Source organism: Hyaena hyaena, unplaced genomic scaffold (assembly GCF_003009895.1).
Source record: "Hyaena hyaena isolate Hyena2069 unplaced genomic scaffold, ASM300989v1 scaffold_243, whole genome shotgun sequence".
Classification (NCBI taxonomy): Eukaryota; Metazoa; Chordata; class Mammalia; order Carnivora; family Hyaenidae; genus Hyaena; species Hyaena hyaena.
The window spans coordinates 2400787-2424320 of record NW_024080872.1 but is presented as its reverse complement, the minus strand read 5'-3'; the positions used below and the strand labels follow the sequence as shown (position 1 = coordinate 2424320).

Here is a 23534-nt window from a genome sequence, read left to right as displayed (position 1 = left end):
CCTTAGCCCAGGAGGGCAGCTATGTGGCACAAATCCTTCAAGTCATCCCCCGACCAGTACCCCGCGAGGGACCTCACTAATGGATCTTAGCTGTCTTTCCACGGAGCCCAAACTCAATCTCAAAATCCTTCTCGAAACAGTATCTCCAGGCAGAACTTGCCCACAAGATGGAATAAATTTTCAGCCCCTGCCTTGGACTATGAGAAACAACGAGACAGGAAGCAAATCCTACACTTCTTTGAACCCACGACGGCATCTTGAACGTAATCTATACTCATTTAAAGGCTTCTCAAATGAAGGAATCAAGAAGTAGACTCAAGGAGCCCCTGGTAGCCGGAATGCTACTCCCAGACTCCACGGCTCAATTCAATCAGCTTTGTTTCCCTCCAAGGTACCTACTGCATCCTGCTGGTGACAGTCACATGGTGTGTGCCAAAATTCCCCAGTGCTATTCAGGCCAGCAACTTACCAAAGGCTGCATGACTAAGTGTACAGTCAGCAGGTTAAAGGAGCACGTACGTAACCACACATGATTTTCCTAACCTACCCCTCAGACTCACAGATTTGTTTTTCCACCCTGCTTTCAAACTCTCAGTAGTACATTTAAAAATACCGTAAAGGGGTTGCACCATTTTGGTCCTAATTAATCCAGGCCAAAGGGCTCTATTTCTGACGTGCTTATATTGGCCCGTATCCTGTGGGGAAAGGAATGATAGCACACAGACATGCTCTCTATGAGCCATTTGCATAAAAATTCCCTATACATATTAAAAGCTGGAATTTGGTTGTGTGAGGGTGGGGCAGTGTGTGTGTGTGTGTGTGTGTGTGTGTGTGTGTGTGTGTGTGTTGGGTTTCCTTTTTCCCCAGGGAAACCTGGGTGTTGGTTGTGTAAGAACTTCCGAATTTCAAGGCCAACCTTGAGTTTTCACTTCTTTTGTAGATGACTTACTGTCCCTTGTAAAGAATTTCCAGAGTTCAGTGGAATATGGTCACACCAATGTTTAGTCACAGCCATCTTGGTGGGGGGAGCTACCCTGTGAGGACAGCACTATATTCATGACTAGATGCCAATGAGGGAGGGTTTGAGGGCCAGACAATCCTTAGCTCCTAAATCCCTCCTCCTGTATATGGCAAAGCATCGGCACTCAAAGATCCACCATGAACCTCACTGGATCCTGCTTCGAACAAATTAGAGAAAACAAAAAATCGAGACAGCTGGGGAAGTATAAACACCAACCAGATATCTGAGAGTACTAGGCAATTGTTATTAATTTTTTAAGGTACGAGAATGGTATTGTGGCTTATTTTTCATTACTCAATGTTTTCTTATCTTATCTTTTTGTAAAGGATCTAGATATTCAAGCATTTAACTTTTTTTTTTTTTTAAAGTAGGCTGCACACCCAGTGTGGGGGGCCAACCTAGGGCTTGAATTAATGACCCTGAGATCAAGACCTGAGCTGAGATCAAGTTGTCAGACGCTTAACCGACTGAGCCCCCCACCCCCACCCCCTGATGCTCCTCAATGAATTTAACTTTACTCATCATTTCACTTAGGAAAACTTTAAAGTTTTGGATTACCAGAGATTCTGGAAGCTATTTAGAAGTATGTCTAGAAACCTTTTAATCTTATGTATATCTATTTAACTTACTCATTCCTAACAATTGTGTCTAGACTATCCACAGAATTTCATGAGGCACTGGACAAAGTCAATCGTTATTTTAAGTTTTTTTTTTTTTCCTGACAAGTTGGCAAGAGAGGTGAAATGATGTTCAGTAAACAGGGGGCAGAATAAAAGTTTTATGTTTAATCCTGATAACTCTAAAGATGTGTCTATTTTAATTAAACCAACAACCTTAACTTAGCTTTAACAATGAATATTTTCCAGGGGTACCTGGGTGGCTCAGTCGGTTAAGTGTCTGACTTCGGCTTAGGTCATGATCTCACAGTTCGTGGGTTCGAGCCCTGTGTCGGGCTCTGTGCTGACAGCTTGGAGCCTGGAGCCTGCTTTGGATTCTGTGTCTCCTCTCTTTGGCCCTCCCCTGCTAGTGCTTTGTCTCTCTCTGTCTCTCAAAAAACAAAATAAAATAAAAACAAAAAAATAATATTTTCCACGTTGTTTTAAGGATTTTATTTTTATCTAATCTCTACATCCCACGTGGGGCTTGAACACACAACCCGAGATCGTGTTGGCCTTTCTTGATTACATAAGCACGACGATATGATCAAAATGTCTTTCAAGGAGGCAGAGGTCAAAAGGAAGAGGAAATGAGGCAGGGCGAGTCTGAAAAGGGAGGAAGTTAGGAAAGGTCTGGAACACGAACTCTTGCCAGACTGGATAAGCCACTGCCAGCCACTGGAAGAGAACTCTTCAGCTGGTAGCAGCTAAAAGAAAGTAGGAGGGGCTGGCAGACATCCGTTAAGCGTCCGACTTTGGCTCAGGTTATGATCCCACGGCTTGTGAGTTCAGTCCCTGCATCGGGCTCTGTGTGCTGACAGCTCAGAGCCTGGAGCCTGCTTCGGATTCTGTGTCTCCCTCTCTCTGTGCCCTTCCCTGGCTCTCACGTACTTTCTCTCTCAAAAATAAACAAACATTAAAAATTTTTAAAAAGAAAACAACCCCAAGTTGCCACTGTATTGATTGTGCATCTTAGGCCTGAAGGGTCCCTGTGGATCATTTACTCCTTTTCTCACAGGTGACAAAACGGAGACAAAGAGAGGAGTGAGTGAGTGACCCAACAGCACACAGCACAGGTTGGCATGAGATCCCACTGGTTGGTGCCCATGTCATACAGGGCTTTTTAAAAATTTTTTTAGTTTCTTTCTTTTTTGAGAAACAGAGAGAGAGAGAGAGAGAGACAGAGAGACAGAGTGCGAGCGAGCGCAGGGAAGGGACAGAGAGACAGGGAGAGTGAGAATCCCAAGCCGACTTCATGCTGTGTGCAGAGCCCCATGAGGGCTCAAACTCACAAACCATGAGATCATGACCTGAGCCAAAATCAAGAGTCAGATGCTTAACCAACTGAGCCACCCGGGTGCCCCTACATCACATGGGTTTAATGTCACTCCTAGTTGAAAGAAAGTGATCAAATAGAGCGAGCAAACTTAGAGGGTTCTTGGCTCACGTGCCTTCTTCCTCTTGTAATCCTTGTTCTTGCCTCCCCGGGGCGCTGTGCAGGCTGGCAGCTCTGGCGTGGGCCGCTCACAGTTAAGCCACGCCTCCTCGTTTGCCAATTGCCAGTAAGCCTGGGGGGCGGGGGCGGGGGAGGGGCAGGTACCAGCCAGGCTTATTGGGGGCTGTGTAACAGGGTGCACATTAATCCTCATACGTTAAGTGTTTACACTGCACTCGCGTCCTGAAAAAATGCTTTGTCTGGGCTCCAAACCAGCCCATTTTACTGCCAAGGAGCAACTATCCAACATTATTTTTCAGATTTCCATCTTCCCCAGGGGAAGGGAGGGAGGGAAGGAGGAATGAAAGAAGGAAGGATAGGATGGATGGATAGATGGGTGGATGGATGGATAGATGGATAGATAGATACCTAGATAGATAGGGAGGGAGGGAGGAACTGCTTTTCATTTTAAGTGTTTTCAGAAGCACCTAAAGTGTTAAGATTCTAATTCTAACAGTCTAAGGTTCAAAGGTAGATTTCTTTTTCTAAAAATAGCGCAACTGGAAAACGTCACACAGTTACCAATTCTGTACAGTGAAGGTAAACAGTGTAACATGATATTGTCAATGCAAAATGCATTGCTGCCACCAGAACTATCATTTTCACATAACAGAGGAGAAGGAGGGCACCTGGCCGGCTCTGTCGGTGGAGCCTGGGACTCTTGATCTTGGGGTCGTGAGTTCAAGCCCCACGTGGGGTGTAGAGATTACTTAAACATAACTCTTTCCAAAAAAAAAAAAAAAAAAAGGAGAAGGAATTGGTGCTTGAATAACAGCATGTGCTTTATAAGAAGCCACCGCTTATTCAAGTTCACTTTCTATGATTTATTTCATCGACACCCCCACAATAACGTTTGACGTAGGTTCTCTCTTTTTTTTAAATATTTTTTTAAATGTTTATTTATTTTTGAGACAGAGAGAGACAGAGAGTGAGCAGTGGAGGGGCAGAGAGAGAGGGAGACACAGAATCCGAAGCAGGCTCCAGGCTCTGAACGAGCTGTCAGCACAGAGCCCGACGCGGGGCCCGAACCCACGAACTGTGAGATCATGACCTGAGCCGAAGTCGGCCGCTTAACTGACTGAGCCACCCAGGCGCCCTGAGGTAGGTTCTCTTACAACCTTTCACAGATAAGAACCGAGGCTCAGCTAGCTCAAGTTAAGGAAACTTCCCCAAAAGAAGAACCGGAAGATGATGAAATGGAACATGAGAGAAAGACATGACAATTAAAGAATTCGTCCAGGCCATCCGATATCCCATTGATAGGAGTTCTAGGCATCAAGAAAACAGAAAGGGAGATTATTATGTGAGAAATAATACAAGGTGATGTCAACATGGAGGACAGTTATTGGATGGAATGGGGTCACCGAAGCCCAGCTCAGCGAATGGCAGTAGCTGCAGAAGAAGGCTTAGCACTGTTACATTTTAAAATGCTAAAGACTGAAAGAACATGGTTAAAGCTTGCGGAGAAAGAAGAGTTACGATTGGAAATCGATAGGGGAATCAGACTTTTCAAAAGCAGCGCTAGCAAGAAGCAAGAGAACATATAGTGGAATATGGTTTTCAAAATCCTGAAAGGAAATTGTTTCTATTATTTTTTTATGTTTATTTATTTTGAGAGAGACAGAGACAGAGAGTGTGAGTGGGGGACGGGCAGAGAGAGAGGGAGACACCGAATCCGAAGCAGGCTCCAGGCTCCGAGCTGTCAGCGCGGAGCCCGACGCGGGGCTTGAACCCACGAACCGTGAGATCATGACCTGAGCTGAAGTCCGACGCTTAACAGACTGAGCCCCCCCGGCGTCCCTGAAAGGAAATTGTTTCTAATTAGAAATGCTTCACCTCGGGCAAATTTAATCACATGTGAAGATATATTCAGACACAGAAGGGTTTTATTAAAATTACCTCCCACGCCATCTTTCTCAGGAAGTTAGTGCAGGGTATAGTCCAGCAAAACCAGGGCATAAAGTGAGAAAGAGGGTAAAATGAAATGTAGAAAAGGAGTAACAAAGAGAAGCAAAGGATGACAGCTGAGGGGCAGGCCTGGAGGGCAAACATTTCCAGAATGGGTCAGGAGGGCAGCAAACTCCATAAGGGTTGCCTCTATGAAAAAAGAAATGGAACTCATGAATTACTTATTTTTTAAAATTTATTTTGAGAGAGAGAGCGAGAGCATGGGAGGGGCGGAGAGGGAGAGAGAGAGAATCCCAAGCAGACTCCTCACTGTCAGTGCAGAGCCCAGCGCGGGGTTCGAACCCACGAACTGTGAGATTGTGACCTGAGCCGAAATCAAGAGTCTGACATTTGACTGAGCCACCCAGGTGCCCCTTATCGATTACTTATTACGTGTGATCACGCTCAGTGGAGTTTTGTGATTCTGTCAGCAAGTTTGGGGCTAATCTCATGACAGGTTCATAGAAAAACAAATCAAGCCAAAAAAGAGACAATTAGGGAAAAAAGAAAGAAAGAAAATACAACTTAATGGCCCTCAATGTAGATCAAATGTGCACCATTATGCAGTATAATGCAAATGTTGACTATTTGAAGCAAAATTTTTTATATTTATGGAAGAGAGGTGTGAGTGCATGTGGGGTGTGCACGTGTGTATATGCGTGTGTGAGAAGGAAGGAAGCTAGTTCCTCACTTTCCGTAGCAGAGATTCCGAAATCGGTATTTCCCAAACCTAAATAAAAATAAGAAATATCATTAAGTATCAGGGTCTTGGGGCGCCTGGGTGGCTCAGTCGGTTGGGCGTCCGACTTCGGCTCAGGTCAGGATCTTGCGGTTCGTGAGTTCGGGCCCCGTGTCAGGCTCTGTGCTGACAGCTCTGAGCCTGTAGCCTGTTTTGGATTCTGTGTCTCCCCTTCTCTCTGCCCCTTGGCTGCTCACAGTCTGTCTCTCTCTCTGTCTCAAAAATAAATAAAATATTTTTAAAAATTTAAAAAAAAGGGGGCACCTGGGTGGCTTAGTCGGTTGAGTGTCCGACTTTCGCTTAGGTCATGATCTCGCGGTTCGTGGGTTCGAGCCCCGCATCGGGCTCTGTGCTGACTGCCAGCTCAGAGCCTGGAGCCTGTTTCAGTCTGTGATTCCCTCTCTCTCTGACCCTCCCCTGCTCACGCTGTCTCTCTCTCTCTCCTAGAAATAAATAAAAATATTTAAAAAAAAATTTAAAAAAAATAAAATAAAATAAATATAAAAATTTAAAAAAAGGATCCGAGTGTTATTCAGAAGAGTTATACACCCAAAGAACCCGCTAAAAATCTTAGAAGCAACTTAAGACAACACAAATTTATGATCTCATCCTCCCGTAGGTCAGAAGTCCAACACAGTTGGACTGAAGTTTCTGCTCCGGGCCTCATAAGGCTGAAATCATGCAGTTGGCCAGCCTGGGCTCCTATCTGGAGGCCCTGGGGGAGCGTCGGCTTCCAGGCTCCTTCCCGTCGTTGGCAGCATCTAGTTCCTTCTAACACTTCCTAAGGGCCTCTTCTGTCTTCCAGCCAGCAGCGGCACTTTGAGTGAGTCCTTTCTGCGCTTTGAATCTGTCCGCCTCTTCTGCTTCCAGACAGAGACATTTCTCTGCTATTGAGGGCTCCAGTGATTAGGTTGGGCCCGCCCCCCCAGATAATCCAGGATAATCTCCTCATTTTAGGATCTATAATCCTATTTTTTAATGTGTATTTATTTTTGGGGGGGAGGGGCAGAGAGAGGGGGACAGAGGATCCGAAGCAGGCTCCGCGCTGACAGCAGAGAGTCCCGGCGTGGGACTCGAACTCACAAACTGTGAGATCATGACCCGAGCCGAAGAAGTCAGAGGCTCAACCGACTGAGCCACCGGGTGCCCCTAAGATCCATGACCTTAATCACATTTGCAAGGTCCCTTTTGCCTCGTAACAGAACATTTTCGCGGGTTCCAGGGATGAGGGTGAGGGCGTCTTTTCTGGCGGCAGGAACCGGGTCAGGAGTGGTAGGGCAGGGGCCCGCTTGTTTGTTGGTTGGTTGGTTTATAAGCCCTGTGGTATTCCGTGACTTTTTAACTTAAGTCCGCGTTTCCTTTTGATCAAATGAAAACCAAAACGTTTAATTCCATAGCCACGTTCGTAAGTATTGAGTTCCAAGGGACCCTACATTAGGTAGTGTATCAAATGTGTCATTAGGCAAGTGACCTGTATTATACAAAATCCATGTTTGTGCTTCTAGGCAAAAGGACGTAAGATCTGCAACACATGTTAAGAAATATTTGTTAGGCGCAATCATGGCGGGGGCCCTTGGGGAAGTTCTGATTTGGATGGCCCACGGGGCTCATCCAATGTATCAATTCCTGGGTTCTTACCGTTGTTTTAAAGGACCCGCTCTGATTATTATTGGCAGCTACTGCTAGTGGTTAGCGACTTCCTGGAGCAACAGTAAATGGAATGGCTGTGAATGCAGTTTCTTGCTATGGACAGCCAGCCATTATCTTCGTTTTTGTTAGATGTCTCAACAGAGCTAACCTAGTCCGACGACCTCATTTCACAGATGAGAACACTGCCGCCCAGAGACAGGAAGGGGCCTGCCCACGGCATTGCTAGTGTTTGTGGCAAAGATCCTCGCTCCGGAATGGGCTCCACAACTTAACAGCCACTGTTACGAGCGTTGGATGGGAGGAAAAATTCCTAGGTCGAACACCTTCATCTTACAGGTGGGGAAGCAGACAGGAAGGCATGCCCGCCCAAGGTCTTTTGGGATGCCTACAGTTTCATCTATGAAAGTCTGTGTTCCATTGCTCTGTGTAAAGTAGCCTCCTCCAACTAATCACCTGAAGCTAAGCAAAACGTATTCACATCTAAATTCCTAGTACCTTACCTAGCACCTAGATGACTGAATGCACAAATGAACCTAGATGCTGCGAAAAGCTCACGTAAATGATTTAAATTCTCAGCTTCTGTTTGCTAAGCGACTTGGCCATGATTTGAAATAAAATGTTTCTTCTTTATTTATTTTTTGAGAGAGACAACGTGAGCAGGGGAGGGGCAGAGAGAGACAGGGAGAGAGCAAGAGACTCCCAAGCAGGCTCCGCACTGCCAGCTTGGAGCCCTGATGTAGGGCTCAACCCCACGATCTCGTGACCTGAGCCGAAATTAGGAGTCGGACGCTCGACTGACTGGGCCACCCAGCTGCCCCCCAATGTTTCTTCTTCTTGAGGGAGCTGCCTCCTTAGAACAAGTAAACCCATCACTGGCCATCTAGTACAGGCTCTAACCTTGGGCTGACTTGGTTAAGTGTCTGAGTCACTTACTAGCTGTGTGACCGTGAGTACCCAACTCATTTTATGTCTGTTTCTTCATCTATAAAATGAAGATCGTAACGGCCATCTCACGGGACTCACAGGGGAATTTAGTGAAATAGTACATGTACCTTGGCATGCATGTAGCCACTCGGTAACTATTTTCTTCTTATGTAATTTTTATACCAGCGAAATATTTTCCCGTTGCTAACAGTAAACTAATAGCATGGTCATTAGGAAAGACCCTTAAAGGCCAAAGAAACTTCAGGAAGAAATCATCTTGGGGATTGATGTCAAAAGTTATCTAGCGCATCCAAATGTCAATCCAACTCCCTTCCTTAAAGTAAAAGCAGGCCAAGGTTTAGCTACAGTATTTACAAAGAACTTTATTGCTTTCTAACCATTAGGGCTTCAAAATAGTTTCTGAGGTAAGTGTTCTTGTTTCCTTGTTTTCTTCTAAAATGACTAATAGTCTAATAGCATAATCTGTTACTCATGTGAGCATAGAGTTATGCTTGGAAGAGAGGAGGGCTTTATGGAAAGGACAAAATGGTAAACACTCTGGAAATTAAACGTACTTCGATCATTCTGTCCCCCCCGAGACAAGGTGAACATGTTTATGGCTGCAAAAAGATGTTTTCCATAGATCTCAAGCAGACAGAAAACCTCGAGCTTCTGCAGCTCAAATGCTTCCTGTCAGAATATTCAGTACGCGGGTGTATGAAGCAGCAAAGCTTTCTTATTTAAAACAAAACATACTTGGGGACAGATTTCCAGAATCTTCTTGGATCATTCTAGACAGTTACAGAAATAACCCTCACGGGCGTCAGCAGCCCCTACCCACACCCTTGGATTTGGATTTTGTAAAGATTTCGGGGTAGTCAATAAATGCGGTCTGCTCAAAGACTCACTCTTAGAGCTTAACATTGTTAAAGAACAGAAATGCAACCAAGTCCATTTGAAAGCTCTAACTGGCTTTATTATTCGATTCATGAACTGAGCGGCCTCTCTGGCAAGTACAGAGGAGTTCCAAAGGGCTATTGAAAAGGAAAGGCTTTTAAAGGTTTGAAAAGGGAAGTTTTTTGAAGGTAGAGAGGGAGTGGAAAAAAGGAAATTTTTAGCCAGGAAATCCCTTGTTTCAGGCAAGGGTGCCTTCCTAAGGGGAATGGAAGGGGCCTCTCAATAAATTTCCTAGTGCTGACCAGAAAATTCCACGTGGTCTGGTTACAGGTTTCCTTCTGGGAGGCTGAAACGGCAGTTCGGTTAGGGATCAGATCTTGTTTTCCTGACTTGGTCTCGAATCTAACCTGCTAATGCAATTAATTTCTAACTAGGGAGTCCTCCATCGGATAGAGCATCACCGTCTCCTGAACTGTGCGGGTGTGTGCGTGTGTGTGTGTGTGCATGCGTGCGCACACTTGGATTCTTTTTTTCTTTTCCTGTAGGTTTTCCCCCACTGCTTGGGGGTCACAACTAGGTTGGTGACAACAGACATCCATTCTCTCCCTGGGGTGGGATGACATAATTGGCGGCATCCCAGAGTGGCTCCCTGAGCTCTGAGGTGTTGGTGAAGGTCACGTCCGTGACTCCAGGGGCACGCTGCTCTGCAGGGAGGTGCTGGTGTTTTGGTAACCCCGCTTCACCAGGAACCACCAGGTTGTGCACGTCACCACGGAGACCCGCGACGGCCGATACAGCAGGCCCACTTCTTGTTCTTGGCAATGACATACTTTTCTGTCCTGGGGTTGGACGACAGCTGGTGGAGCCCCTTCAGCCGCCAGCCCCATGGTGCCGCCTCCTCCGTGCCTGTGGCCCCCGCTGCGACATGTGTGTCACGTGGGGAGCCACTCCCCCTCCCGGGCCCCGACCTCCTCCGCTTGGCAGCAGCCCCAGGATGCATTTCCCTTAATTATCAGAACTATGATGTATCAAATACTTCCATCCCTTTACGTTCCCCTTGCACAGGCTGTACTAATAGTAAACTAAGTGCACGCCCTTATCAGAAAACATAGGTGTCCCTTAAAAAGGCGGGCGAAGGGCGCCTTGGTGGCTCAGTCGGTTGAGCATCTGACTTCAGCTCAGGTCATGATCTCATGGCTGGTGAGTTCGAGCCCCGCATTGGGCTCTGCGCTGACAGCTCAGAGCCTGGCGCCTGCTTCCAATTCTGTGTCTCCTTCTTTCTCTGCCCCTCCCCCACTCACGTTCTGCCTCTCTCTGAAAAATAAATAAACATTAAAAAAAAAAAAAGAAATCACAGGCATCCCAAGAACAGCAGGGAAGCTGATGAGAAACGGCTGCATGATAAAATCACGGTCTTGGATTTTTTCCCCCACAACATTTATTCTTTTAACTCCCATTTTTCCGCCGCGTGCGCCTCCCGACACGTTACCTCAAAATGAGACCAAAGGAAGACACGTGGGTGACATACAAAAAGACAATATTTATTTCACTCAAGCGTTCCTATAAGAAGTTAAACAAAATGATCCCAGTTGGAAGGCATTACCAAAAATATTAACGTTGTTTCACATATCCCTTCAGTGCCCAGATAAAGGAACAACTTATCTGAATGAAAGAGTAAAGAATGACCATCCTTACAGTGGGTTTACTTAGGTCTGCGGAGAAAAACAATCCGTAGAGTTGAGGCATAAAATAGCAAATGAAGCTACTAGTTTCCTACAGGTGATGGAAAAGCCACTGATGCGTTAAAGTTTCCCAAGAGCTCCTGAGGCCTGGGGTGGCTTTTCAGGAATTAGAGAGCAGCCCTAGCTAGTCCCGTAATCCACCGCCCCCTTTTCCTTCAACTAGTTCATGGCTAAAAGAGGAGAATGGAACCAAGTACAATTTCCCCGCTCCCACGCTGTGACCGTCAGCACCTGCAGCCTCTTGGGGACTCGCAATTCCAAGGCGCCCCCCTCAATGCCGTCTACAAAGAACGCCGGGCGGGGGGGGGGATGGCTCTGGGTACCCGTCTTTCACCTCAATGTGACCCCCACCCCCAAAAAAAAGCCCAAGGAGGAAACACGTTGACATCTACCCTTGGCGAGGGGGTTCCTCAGAAAAGCCGGGCACACCCGTCCACCGTAGGGCCTGCGGGTGGCCACTCTTGCCCAAACTTGTGGAGAGGCGGCATCTCGGACCCACGCTGCACCGGTCACGCCGCCCGGCTAAATCCAACAGGTGACCGTCTGGAGAACTCGTGGTTACGGAGTTTTCAAGTTCCTGCCAGGAATCTGAGTCTGTGTGCCTGAGGTGAGAAACACTGTGGGCGGAGGGGAACCCCTCACTTCAGCGGGCTTCGTTGCATCTGGAGGAAGGAGGGGAGGCAGAGGGGAACGTCGCTGTGCCCATGTGCTAGGGCTGGGTGAGGAGGGAGCCCTGACTCGGTGTGCCCAAAAAAGAAAAAAAGATGGATACAAATGTTGGCGCCTCAGAAGCTATCAATATAGGCTGCAAAACCTAGTCATAACCATTCGTGGGGAAGGGGGAGGACATAACTACCCTCTTCGGAAGCAAACAGCCAGGTCCTAAGTGAGGAGGGTACCTCTTTTCTGTTGAGAAAAATGCATAGAGAGACAGCCAACGCTGAAAACCTTCAAACAGATGCAGGCTCACGCAAGAAGTTACAAAACACGCAAGAATCAGTCATCGCTTCTTAGTGGCCTCACACTTTACCTGAGATGCAAATTCCTGCCTGCTCTTCTGGGTGTTCTGAGCAGCTTTAAATTCTAATTTCTTGCGAAAGGGGACGGAGGGACACGACGGCGGGAATGAGGGGCCGACGTGGCAGGGGAAACGGGTATGGGAACCGGGAGGCTGGAAGCTCTGGATAATGACCGCTGGAGACAGAGGGGTCAGAACGGGGAGGGGGTGGGGGCCTCAACCAGACCGTCAACCCTTTGAGTGGTGCCTCCCAGCCGGGGGCCTAGCACAGTCTGGACACAGGGGGAGTATGTGACCGGAGCAGCAGAGGCGAAGAAGAAAGACCGCATCAGAGGCGGCCCGCTTCAGATGCCGGTGCCCAGGGCGGCATCCCGCCTCCACTGCCCTTAGCAGCCGGCCGTGGCTTTGAAAGGTCTCGGTAAGGAGCTGCCTCTGCTCTCACTGCAAGGTCATGCTCGTGGCCAACACCGACCCTGGGCCTTTCAAAGCGGGGAAGATCCCTGCTCAGGGGGCCGGGGAGTCTGGACTGCAAAGGGTTTGAAGAGCCACAAACGTTCCGCGAGACCGGGAGCAACAGGCAACAGATTCCGTCAATCTCGTCTGTTGCAGATTCCGTCAATTGTGTCTGTCAGATTCCGGCCCCACCCCCACCCCCCATGACTCAAGTCTGGCATCAGCGTTTGCACCCAGAATGAGTCCCCCCCCCCGAAACACATACGTCCTGCAGAAGTTGTCACAACTCTTGATAATATTAACTCTACCGCCATCGCCGCTCTTTGCTTTATCCCTACTTTGAAGCCTTCGACAGGGATGTCCGGTTTTCTAATTCAACGACAATGACGCCGTTCTCTTCGCCAAAGAGCCCCTTGTGTTTAGTTTCTCAGTGCACAACCTGACATAAAGACTGTGGCTCTCATGAGCCGCCTGTTTTCAAATGGCCCAGTAGTTTCGCTTTCCATTTAACGCGTCCCCAGATAACAAACAGAGAGTGGGATGAATCTTCACAAGGTCACGCCGAAGGGTAAACTAAATTAGCCCCGTCACTGAGAGGCTCTCTTCAGGTTTTCTATCAGCACTACAGAGTCAGTTTCTTCTTTGGTTTGCTTCTCATAGATGTCGTACTTCTTCCAGTGCTGGAAGGGAAGAAAACACACACGCAATGATTCTTCTAAACAATGTTCTCCCCTGAGGACTCCCAGCCGGGGCTTAATTTTAGCTTTGCGTGCACGGAACTAGGAGTGTATGTCTTCCTGTTACGGCTTTGATTTTTTTTTTTTAACCTAAGAATCTTCATCTATTTGAACAATGAAACAAAACAATCAGGAGTTAACGTGGGGGGGGGGGACCATGGATTGTGACGCGACGTTAAAGAGCTATCTCAGGAGACACGCTGGACATCTTCAAAACTGGAAATGAAGTCTTTTGAAGAAGAATAGGGTGGCAGTGCTTTTTCTTACTTTAACCGTTACTCCCTTTATTTTCTTACCACTCAAATGTGCCCTCTGTTCCCGAGATACGATACGCTCAAAATGTCGACCAGCATCTAGGCCACTGGCAATATATAAAATGTCCCCAAAATAGTCTTAGCACAGTTAAACCTTCTTAAAAGACCCTATATTAATGGTTTCGTGTAATGACATTTGCTAGAGCCAGGAATTATGCATAAGGTAAGCTCATCTTTTTTTTTTTTAATTTTTAATACTTATTTACTTTTGAGAGAGAGAGAGAGAGAGAGAGACAAAGCGCAAGTGGGGGAGGGGCAGAGAGAGAAGGAGATGAGGAATCTGAAGCAGGCTCCAGGCTCTGACCCGACAGCTCAGAGCCCTACGCGAGACTCGAACACACAGGCTGTGAGATCATGACCTGAGCCGAAGTCGGATGCTTAACTGACTGAGCCACCCAGGCGCCCCAAGGTAAGCTCATCTTGAGCTCAATGTTAAGTGTGTCTCATACGGTAAAAGTCAATATCCTGGTTTTTGCCTTCCTTACTTAAAATTCAAGGGAAAGGGTGGAACCTGACCTCAGTCCCCTCATCTGTAAGATAAAGTTGCTAGACGAAACCTGGTGTCTATGCAGACTATGGTGTAAGAGCAGACTCCAGCAGGCTGTTTTTGTAAATAAAGTTTTATTGGAACACGGCCACCGTCCGTGGCTGCTTTCATGCTACTGCAGCAGAGGTTGAGTTGCCGTGACTAAGACCGAGTGGTTCGGTAAGTCGGAAATAGTGACTATCTAGCTCTTTACAGAAAAAGTTTGCCAACCCCTACACTAGATTATTTCCAAGCTCCTTCTCTGCTTTGATGTTTTCTGGTTCTAGAAGCCCAAGAAAGGAAATGGAGAGCAGGAAAACAGAAACAAGGGCAACAGTGAGTATTCAGCTGCCTTGGGCTGTACAATGGGAGATGGACTGAGCCAGTTACGAGCGCCTAGTCTCAGAAAGCTGATGGAGGGAAGAGCTGAGAAACGCTGTTTAAAATATCCAACGTATTCTAAATTATTTAACCCTCACACTCCTAGTAGAAGGGCTAAAATAAAAAACACTGGCAATTCCAAGTGCTGACACAGATGCAGAGTAACTGGATCTCTCACCTATTGTCGGTGGAAACGTCACAGACTACAGCCACTATGGCAAACAGCCTGATGGCGTCTTAGAAAACGCAGCATACGCTGACCGCAAGACCCAAAAATCCTACTCCTACGGATCCACCCAAGAGAAATGGAAACATGTATCTCCACAGAGACCTCTACGTGACTGTTTACAGTAGCCTTTATTCATAAAAGCCCCAAACTGGAAACGAGCCCAATGCCCTTGGACAGGTGAGTGGTTAAATCAACTGCGGCACAGCAATATAATGGAATGTCACTCAGCAATGAAAGGGAATCAACTACTGATACACGCAACAACACGGATGTCTTTTGAATGCATTGTGCTTAGTGAAACAAGCCAGACTCGAAAATCTATGTATTTGGTGATACCCTTTGGATGACATTCTGGAAAAGGTAAAAATTTTAGGGACAGAAAGCAGATCGGCAGTTGCAAGGATCTAGGGGCCGGAGTGAGGGGGGTGACGGCGAAGGGGCGCGAGAGAACGTTGCGGAGGACAATGAAGATGTTCTGTATCTCAACTGGAGCGGTGGCTCTAAAACCCTGAATGCGTTTGCTAAAACTCCTCCACAGGTAACGCTTAAAAAGAGCACATTTTATTTGGCAGGGGTCTAATCAATGAATCTGGAGTTTTGAAAATGTGAAGCGCACAGACTTCTAATAAAAAAACAATCTGAAAAAATGACATAAGCTTGAAATAATGGCTTATTCAATAAATGGCACTACGACAACTGGCTAAGCATTTGAAAAGTAAAAGTTAAACCCTACTTGACGGCCCACATGCATAAATTCCCTGTGGGTTAAAGATCTAAACGTAAAAACCAAAACCAAGTAAATACCAGAAAAATACACTGGGCAACAGCTACATAAGGCTGGGATAGGAAAAGGCTTCCTCCCCATAAAAAATAAAGATCTGCATGCACAACGTTCACACATCGTCCATCACCCGAAATTCCACATAAAGGCAAAGAGACCACAAGCTGAAGGATTAATAGCTGATAGACCCAAAGAGCCTCACAAACTGCAAAGTTTCCAAAGGATGAACATGGCAGGGAAAAAATGGACAATGACCATGAATTTCACAACAGAATTACTTCCAGCCAATGAACATACCAAACAGTATGAAAACTGATACATAAAATCAAAACAAGATGCCCTTTGGGGAGCCTGAGTCAGCTGAGCATCAGACTCTTACTTGCGGCTCAGATCACGATCCTGGGGTCCTGGGATCGAGCCCCACCTTGGGCTTCGTGCTTCAAGCATGGAGCTTGGTTAAGATTCTCCTCTCTCTCTCTCTCTCTCTCTCTGCTCCTCTCCCCTGCTCTCAATCTCAAAAAAAGAAAACACCTTAAAACAAGATGCCCTTTTCTCATCCGTCAATTGGCGAGGTGTTTTTGTTTTAATTAGACACACTCACGCTAGCAAAAGTGTGGCAAAACCACCCCTGAGGCAGCACGGAGACACTGAGCCAGGTATATAAGTTGGTACAACCTACTTGTCATCTATGGCTCCTGTGAACGATTTAGGAGTATGTATTCTAACGCTCCCGTGTCCTTAATCTGAAGGAATCAGACTCTACATCGGAAACCAGGGTGTTTCATTTAACAACATATATTACATATTTTTATATGTCAGTAAAACAGATCTACCTCATTTCTTTGCCCTGTGCATAATATTTCATCGCATGAATGCACCCTAATTTATCGAACCAGTAACCTTAAGAGACAGTTAGCCTGTAAATCCTTTCTGGATGATAGTCTATCAATACTAATCAAAGAGTTTAAAATGTATAACCTCCTTTGATCCAGCCACTTTTCTCACGACCATTTATCCCTTCAAAATAATAAAACATATATGCTAATAGAGCTGTGAAATGATGCCTATGATAATGAAGTTTAGAAGTCATATAAGGACGCCTGGGTGGCTCAGCTGGTTGAGCATCTGACTTTGGCTCAGGTCATGATCTCACAGTTTGTGACTTCAAGCCCTGCGTCGGGCTCAGTGCTGATGGCTCAGAGCCTGGAACCTGCTTTGCATTGTGTCTCCCTCCCTCTCTGACCCTCCCCTACTTGTGTTCTCTCTCTCTCTCAAAAATAAGTAAACATAGGGGCGCCTGGGTGGCTTAGTCGGTTAAGCGTCCGACTTTCGCTTAGGTCATGATCTCGCGGTTCGTGGGTTCGAGCCCCGCGTCGGGCCCTGTGCTGACTGCCAGCTCGGAGCCTGGAGCCTGTTTCAGTCTGTGACTCCCTCTCTCTCTGACCCTCCCTTGCTCACGCTGTCTCTCTCTCTCTCCTAGAAATAAATAAAACATTAAAAAAAAATAAGTAAACATAAAAAAAAAACCCATATAGGAAAGAGAAGTAGGGTAAGAAGGAGAGCAAAACTCAGACGCACAGACACAGTCTACAACAAAACCAGATCAAAAGGGTCTCCCCACGGACCCTGAAATGTGAAGGGGTGGAACAGAATAGAGCGGGCGACAGGAGCACAGTGGAGTCCGTCATGGGGGAGTATGGAGAGGGAACCAGCAGCACATTTGACAGATCTGAGAACTCTAAAATAACCCAAACCCCAGCAAGCTACTTTATGAACAACTGAGCCCGGCACGGGTCTGCCCTTTCGAACAGTGACCGGGTGCAAGGAGCCCATGGTATAGCCTGGGAGCTGCCTGGGCCTCAGGAACTCTCAAATCACCCAAAGCTCCTTTCCGGAACAAAGGGCCACTCTGAGGAGCCACCAGGGCGGACAGACTCCACGCTGGCCAGGACAGAGATGAGAGAGATCAAACACAAAGTCCAGGTAAAAGCAGAGAAGGCGGATGGGGGTGGGGGTGGGTGGGAAGATTTCGGTAAGAAAGTCATTATACTTTGAACCACTGTCAAAAATGATAGAAGATGGAACTCCATAGCCATGAAAGTAGGAAAAGAGAAAACTATCCTAAGTCCAGCCTCTTTCTAAAACATCAGGGAAATGAATTTCATGTAAAAATCAGCAACAGAATAAAAGCCTTGCAGAATTAAAAAATTCAAGGATGTCCCCTCAAATTACATGAAATTATAGTCTACTATTTTAAAAGTAGCTCAAATATATTAAGAAAAAGTTATATGATATGAAAAAATATACATGATATGGAAGAATATAAAAGTATAGAATAAGAACTACTCAGAAATCACCTGTCAAGATTCAGGAAAGAAGGAGAAGTAAGAGAAAATCATTTCAGAAATGAAGATTAATCTACAAGGAACATAGGGGTAAATGAACATAACAGATAATGCCTTAAGAGAAACAGAAGATGAAAAGGAAGGCTGTTTTATTTAAAAATAAAATGAAGGCGGCTCAGTCAGTTAAGCATCCAACCCTGGATCTCAACTCAGGTCACGATCTCAAGGTTTGTGAGCTCGAGCCCCGCATCAGGCTCTGCGCTGATGGTGCAGAGCCTGCTTGGGATTCTGTCTCTCCTTCTCTCTGCACCTCCTCTGTTTGTGCTCTCTCTGTCTCTCAAATAAATAAACTCAAGAAAAATTTTAAAAAAATGAGCAGTGCCTGGCTGGTTCCGTCAGAAGAGCACATGACTCTTGATTTCGGGGTTGTAAATTCGAGCCCCACGTTGGGTGTAGAGATTTAAAAAACACGAAGGCAGGTAAGGATTATTCATGAGGATGTGACAAACAGAAGATAGGCAAAGAAAACAAGGGAACACAACAACTGACATCTAGAAGTGAAGAACTGTTTACTGAAATTAAACAAAGAAAAACATCTAAAACTACATACTGAAAAGGGCACACCATATACCTCAGAGAATCAGGCCAGGACGGCCATCACCACCACCACCACGACGACAACATGTTCTGGTAAAATTACTGGACTCTGAAGAAAAAAAAATCTTCTGACAACCAGGCAGAAAAGACCAAGTGTTTGTTTTTAAGTAAGCTCGACATCCAACGTGGGACCCGAACTCACAGCTCTGAGATCAAGAGTCGCACGCTCCACCGACAGACTGAGCCAGCCGGGCGCCCCAAGACCAAGTGTTTTAACACAGAGAGAAAATCATATTGTCAGCCGACTTTGACATTTTATGCCAGAAGAAAATGGATGCCATATTTAAGACACCCAAGGCAAGAACAAGGGAGCCATGGATTTTGTACCTAGCTAAACTGATTTTCAATTATTATTATTTTTTTAATATTTTTATTTATTTCTAGGAGAGAGAGAGAGAGACAGCGTGAGCAGGGGAGGGTCAGAGAGAGAGGCAGATACAGACTCTGAAATAGGCTCCAGGCTCTGAGCCGGCAGTCAGCACAGAGCCCGACGTGGGGCTCAAACCCACGAACCGCGAGATCATGACCTAAGCGAAAGTTGGATGCTTAACCGACTAAGCCACCCAGGTGCCCCTCATTTTCAATTATTAATGCAGCAAACTCCATCAGTGTGTAAATAATTCAGGAAATGATGGTCCCCTGAATCCTCCCTGAGAAAACTTTTAGAGCTTCCACCAACCAAAGTGACTGGGAGACACGAACATAAAGACCAGTAGTGAGCAGCAAATACACCCCCCACCCTTCCACAGAACGAAGACCAGGTGCGGGCTCTGGGGGAGACACGGTAGTGTGTAAGTTACGTGCGCTGACAATGCAGTTACTGGGCAGCTTTCAGCGTGGACAGAGTGAGGAGGACTTAGAGAAAAGCTGCTCTTTTTAGTGATCGTTAACACTCATCATCGGTCAAACGTTCAGAAATTCCTTCAGTTGCACCTGCCACTTTCTCATCTGTTAAACTCCAATACAATGAAACATGAGCATGTCATTAAAACGTATCAGACAGTTGGCTAAGAATCTAGGCTTGGGGTCGGGTCCCACCTCTGATGCCTGTTCATTAAGCCTGGATGCTAGCTCTGCTGTGTCCTCACAATGGGATCTGGAGCGAGCCACACATACGCCCTGCTCCCATCCCCCCGGCGGTGGGACCCCACCATCCTCATCCGTGTACTGGGGAGAATACCAACTGCAACAGGAGCGAACTGACGACGGCAGTGCCTAGAAAAGTGTCTGCTACAAAGCAAAAGGTCAGGAAGGATGAGCCATTATTATTGCCGTCATTATTCCCCCACTGACCAATAAGAATTCTGTTTCCACAACATTCAGGATGGTTCTGTCTGGGCGACAGGATCAAGAGTGATTTGACATTTTTCTCTTTGGGTTATCGGCATTTCTCATGTCTCTCCAATGAATACATATTGCTTTTAAAAGGAAAAACATTTTCATTTTTAAAAAATACACGCTGAATGTCACGCCTTCATTGGTTTCTGGTCATTGGACCCAATGGGTAGCTGTGGTGGACAGGAAAAAAAAGCCAATCTATTGAAACAGATGAACACTACAGCCGAGACGGCTTCCAAGGGGACATTTTCTCAATTGCCTTTTTTCATTCCTAAAACTTGGATTATTCTCATTTCCACCCATTATCAGCATTATGGCCTTTTCCCAAGGACCGCCTCTATGAATATCTCTACATAAGAAAAGGGAACAAATGCTCTGAACTTTTATTCAATTTCGTGAATTATATGCCAGTCTAATTTTAAAATTACTTGTAGGAAAAAAACAGAAACCTACAGAATTACCAGTCTATAATTCAATAGTTATACTGCCAGTTTTTTAAAACAAGGTAATCAACAACAGAATAATGACCAAATACGAAAAACATCGTGGATAAAAAAATAAATCGGTGTTTAGGAAGCTACCACGATTGGCTTTTAGTTGTTAGTCATCCAATTCTAGAAAAAGCAGCATGCTATCCAGGTTTTTATATGTTTTATTGTTTTTTTAAATGTCTATTTATTTTTGAGAAAGAGACAGCATGTGAACGGGGAGGGGCAGAGGGAGAAGGAGACACAGAATCCAAAGCAGGCTCCAGGCTCCAAGCCATCAGCACAGAGCCAGACGCCAGGGCTCGAACTCACAAATTGAGAGATCGTGACCTGTGCCGAAGTCGGCCACTCAACTGACTGAGCAACCCAGGCGTCCTCAGGCTCTTATATTTTAAAGAAATAAATTTCTTGGGACAAAGGAATACCAAATCCCAATTTAAGAATACTTTCAAGATTTGGTTAGTTCCCACAGTGACTTTTCCATAGAAGTGAAGTGGGTCTCATGCCACCTAAGCACAGTGCAAAACAGACTTTTGTAGGAATACCAGTCAACAGATTCCATGCCCCAGGCTTCTTCAGATCAACGTTCACAACAGAAAGTTGAACAATATGAACTGTGGGTCGCCATGCCTTAAAATCACTGCAGCTTAAAAATATAGTTGAGGGGCACCTGGCTGGCTCAGTCAGTAGAGCGTGTGACTCTTGATCTCCGGGTTGTGAGTTCGAGTCCCACGTTGGGGGTAGAGATTACTTAAATAAAATGGTGGGGGAGGGGCGACTGAGTGGCTCAGTCGGTTAAGTGTCCTACTCTTGATTTCAGCTCAGGTCATGATCTCATGGTCATGAGATCGAGCCCTTTGTCGGGCTCTGCAATAAGTGTTGAGCTTGCTTGAGATTCTCTCTCCCTCTCTGTCCCTCCCCCACTCTCTTTCTCTCAACATTAAAAAAAAAAACCAGTTGAATGTGGTGTGAAGGGGACTAACTTGGTACCATTTGAGGTGGCGATGGATCCAACCCCTCGCTTTAAAATGAAAACAAAAGGGAAAGAAGGAAACGTGTATCTGCCTTCCCGACAGAAACAGAATTTCAGAACAACCAAAGAGCCTAAGGGCACTGACTGAAGGCAGTGCTTTAGGGAAAAGGGCCAGCTTATAAATGATGATAGGAAAATCGTCATTTCACAACACCTGCTGAAATCATGGACTCGATTGACGAGGCCAACTGGCACAAAAAAGCATTAGCTAAAGAGCGGAGCTACCGACTGTTGACGGAGTGCTAACCTTCCACAGCGAAGACTATCTTCAGGTGGCACGGGGGGGGGTGGGAATCAGTGTCAACAGCTGGAGGGGAGCACCCGCCCCCCCCTCCGTCATCACCTTAAACACAGTGCTCAATCTTAGCCTCCCTGACAGTGGGACAACTGGATGCTACCTGTCTCCTAACAAGTGGAAACATTTCACTATGGACGGAGCGTTACACGACAGTAAGGAATGAATCACTTTGAAAGTACGGCCATGCTAGTTTGGGTATGTAGGAAAGCGTTCCTGGTTTTTTTCTTTTCTTTTTTTTTTTTTTTTAATTTATTTCTAGGAGAGAGAGAGAGAGAGAGAGAGAGACAGCGTGAGCAGGGGAGGGTCAGAGAGAGAGGGAGACACAGATTCTGAATCATGCTCCAGGCTCTGAGCTGGCAGTCAGCACAGAGCCCGACGTGGGGCTCGAACCCACGAACCGCGAGATCATGACTTAAGCAAAAGTCGGACGCTTAACCGACTAAGCCACTCAGACGCCCCTCTTTTCTTTTTTCTCTCTCTCTCTCCCTCTCCCTCTCTCCCACCTTTCCTTCCTTCCTTCCATCATTCCTTCCCTCCCTTCTTTCTACTTTTTTTTTTTTTTGCATTCCTCATTTTTAAAGATACACACTAAAGTGGAAAACAACAACAACAACGCAGCAGTACTTGGAAGTCAGCTCCAAGTTATAAAGCCACTTTCCAATCAGGAACGTAAAACTGGCACAGAACTGAAAACATAATTGGTTTCCAAGAAGCGGGGGACGAATAGATAATTTTTTACGGATGAAAAAGAAACGCAGATGCAGGAGGAGAAGCAATTCCCTGTGCACAGCCCCCTGCCCCCAGATGTGGCCCGCAGCCCAATTAGTCACAAAGAAAAGAAAAGCAGCAGAGCAACAGGAAGAAATGCTGTTGGCCACAGGGTTACCATGGCGATGAGCAAAACACTGTCAAAACAGTGGGAACCTTAAGGAAAACTATACGGAGGATTTCATTTATTTGTGGCCACACCTAAAGAAGTTTGTGTAAGGAACCAGGACGGATGGTGCAGTGTGGAAGGAGAGGGTTGAGAAAGGGTGTGGCTTATTTTTCAGGCTCAGGAGACACTAACTTTGGGCTCCGATGGCTTCGGATTCAGGTTGTGCAATGGCCTATCTGTGTGACAGTCTGGGAGAGATGGCTCTCTGGCCCCCACTGTCCCCATCTCTAAAATGAGGGGGTAGGACTGGTATCAAAGAGTTTTAAAAATTAACAAATAATTCGGGGCATCTGGGTGGCTCAGTTGGTTAAGCGTCCAACTGCAGCTCAGGTCACGACCTCGAGGTTCAGGATGGAGTTCAAGTCTCACATCGGGCTCTGTGCTGACAGCTCGGAGCCTGGGGCCTGCTTCAGATTCTGTGTCTCCCTCTCTCTCTTCCCCTCCCCTGCTCACACTCTGGCTCAGTCTCTCTCTCTCTCTCTCAAAAATAAATAAGCATTAAAAAAAGAGATAAATAACTCAACATGTAAAACACCCACCTCACTGGATGACCTCTAGGGCCATGTTCATTCTATAATTCGATAATTCTAGAAGCAAAAGGCTCGTCTTTCTGCTGCATATGCGGTTCAATTGATAAGGCTTGCCGCCGTGCAGAGAAAAGATCATTCATTTGCTTAACGAGAAAACATGGAAATTTGTTCTGTTCCCCTTTTCCCCTGTCTGGCATTTGTATTACACTTTTAGTTTTAAACCCTGATTTTATTTAATGGTCTACAACCACCACAAACAAAAACATCGTATGCTTTTAGCGGTCCATCTTGTCAGCGTACCCGCCTCGCTAAATTATAGAATTCTGACTCATCGGGATAACACATTATCCTCCAGACAGCAAATTGAAAAAAAAAGCAATTTTCCCATCGCGGAGACA

The 23534-nt window shown here is 46.1% G+C and overlaps 1 protein-coding gene across 1 annotated transcript in view; it reads right to left on the bottom strand.

Moving 5' to 3' along the window:
- Window positions 1-10849: 10849 nt before the first annotated feature.
- Window positions 10850-23534, bottom strand: part of IL13RA1 (interleukin 13 receptor subunit alpha 1) — a 60390-nt gene continuing 47705 nt past the window's right edge. Inside the window, exon 11 of the mRNA XM_039244392.1 lies at window positions 10850-13222. Within this exon, the coding sequence (XP_039100323.1) occupies window positions 13130-13222 (93 nt within the window). The 3' untranslated portion in view covers window positions 10850-13129. The remainder of the gene's footprint in view (window positions 13223-23534) is intronic.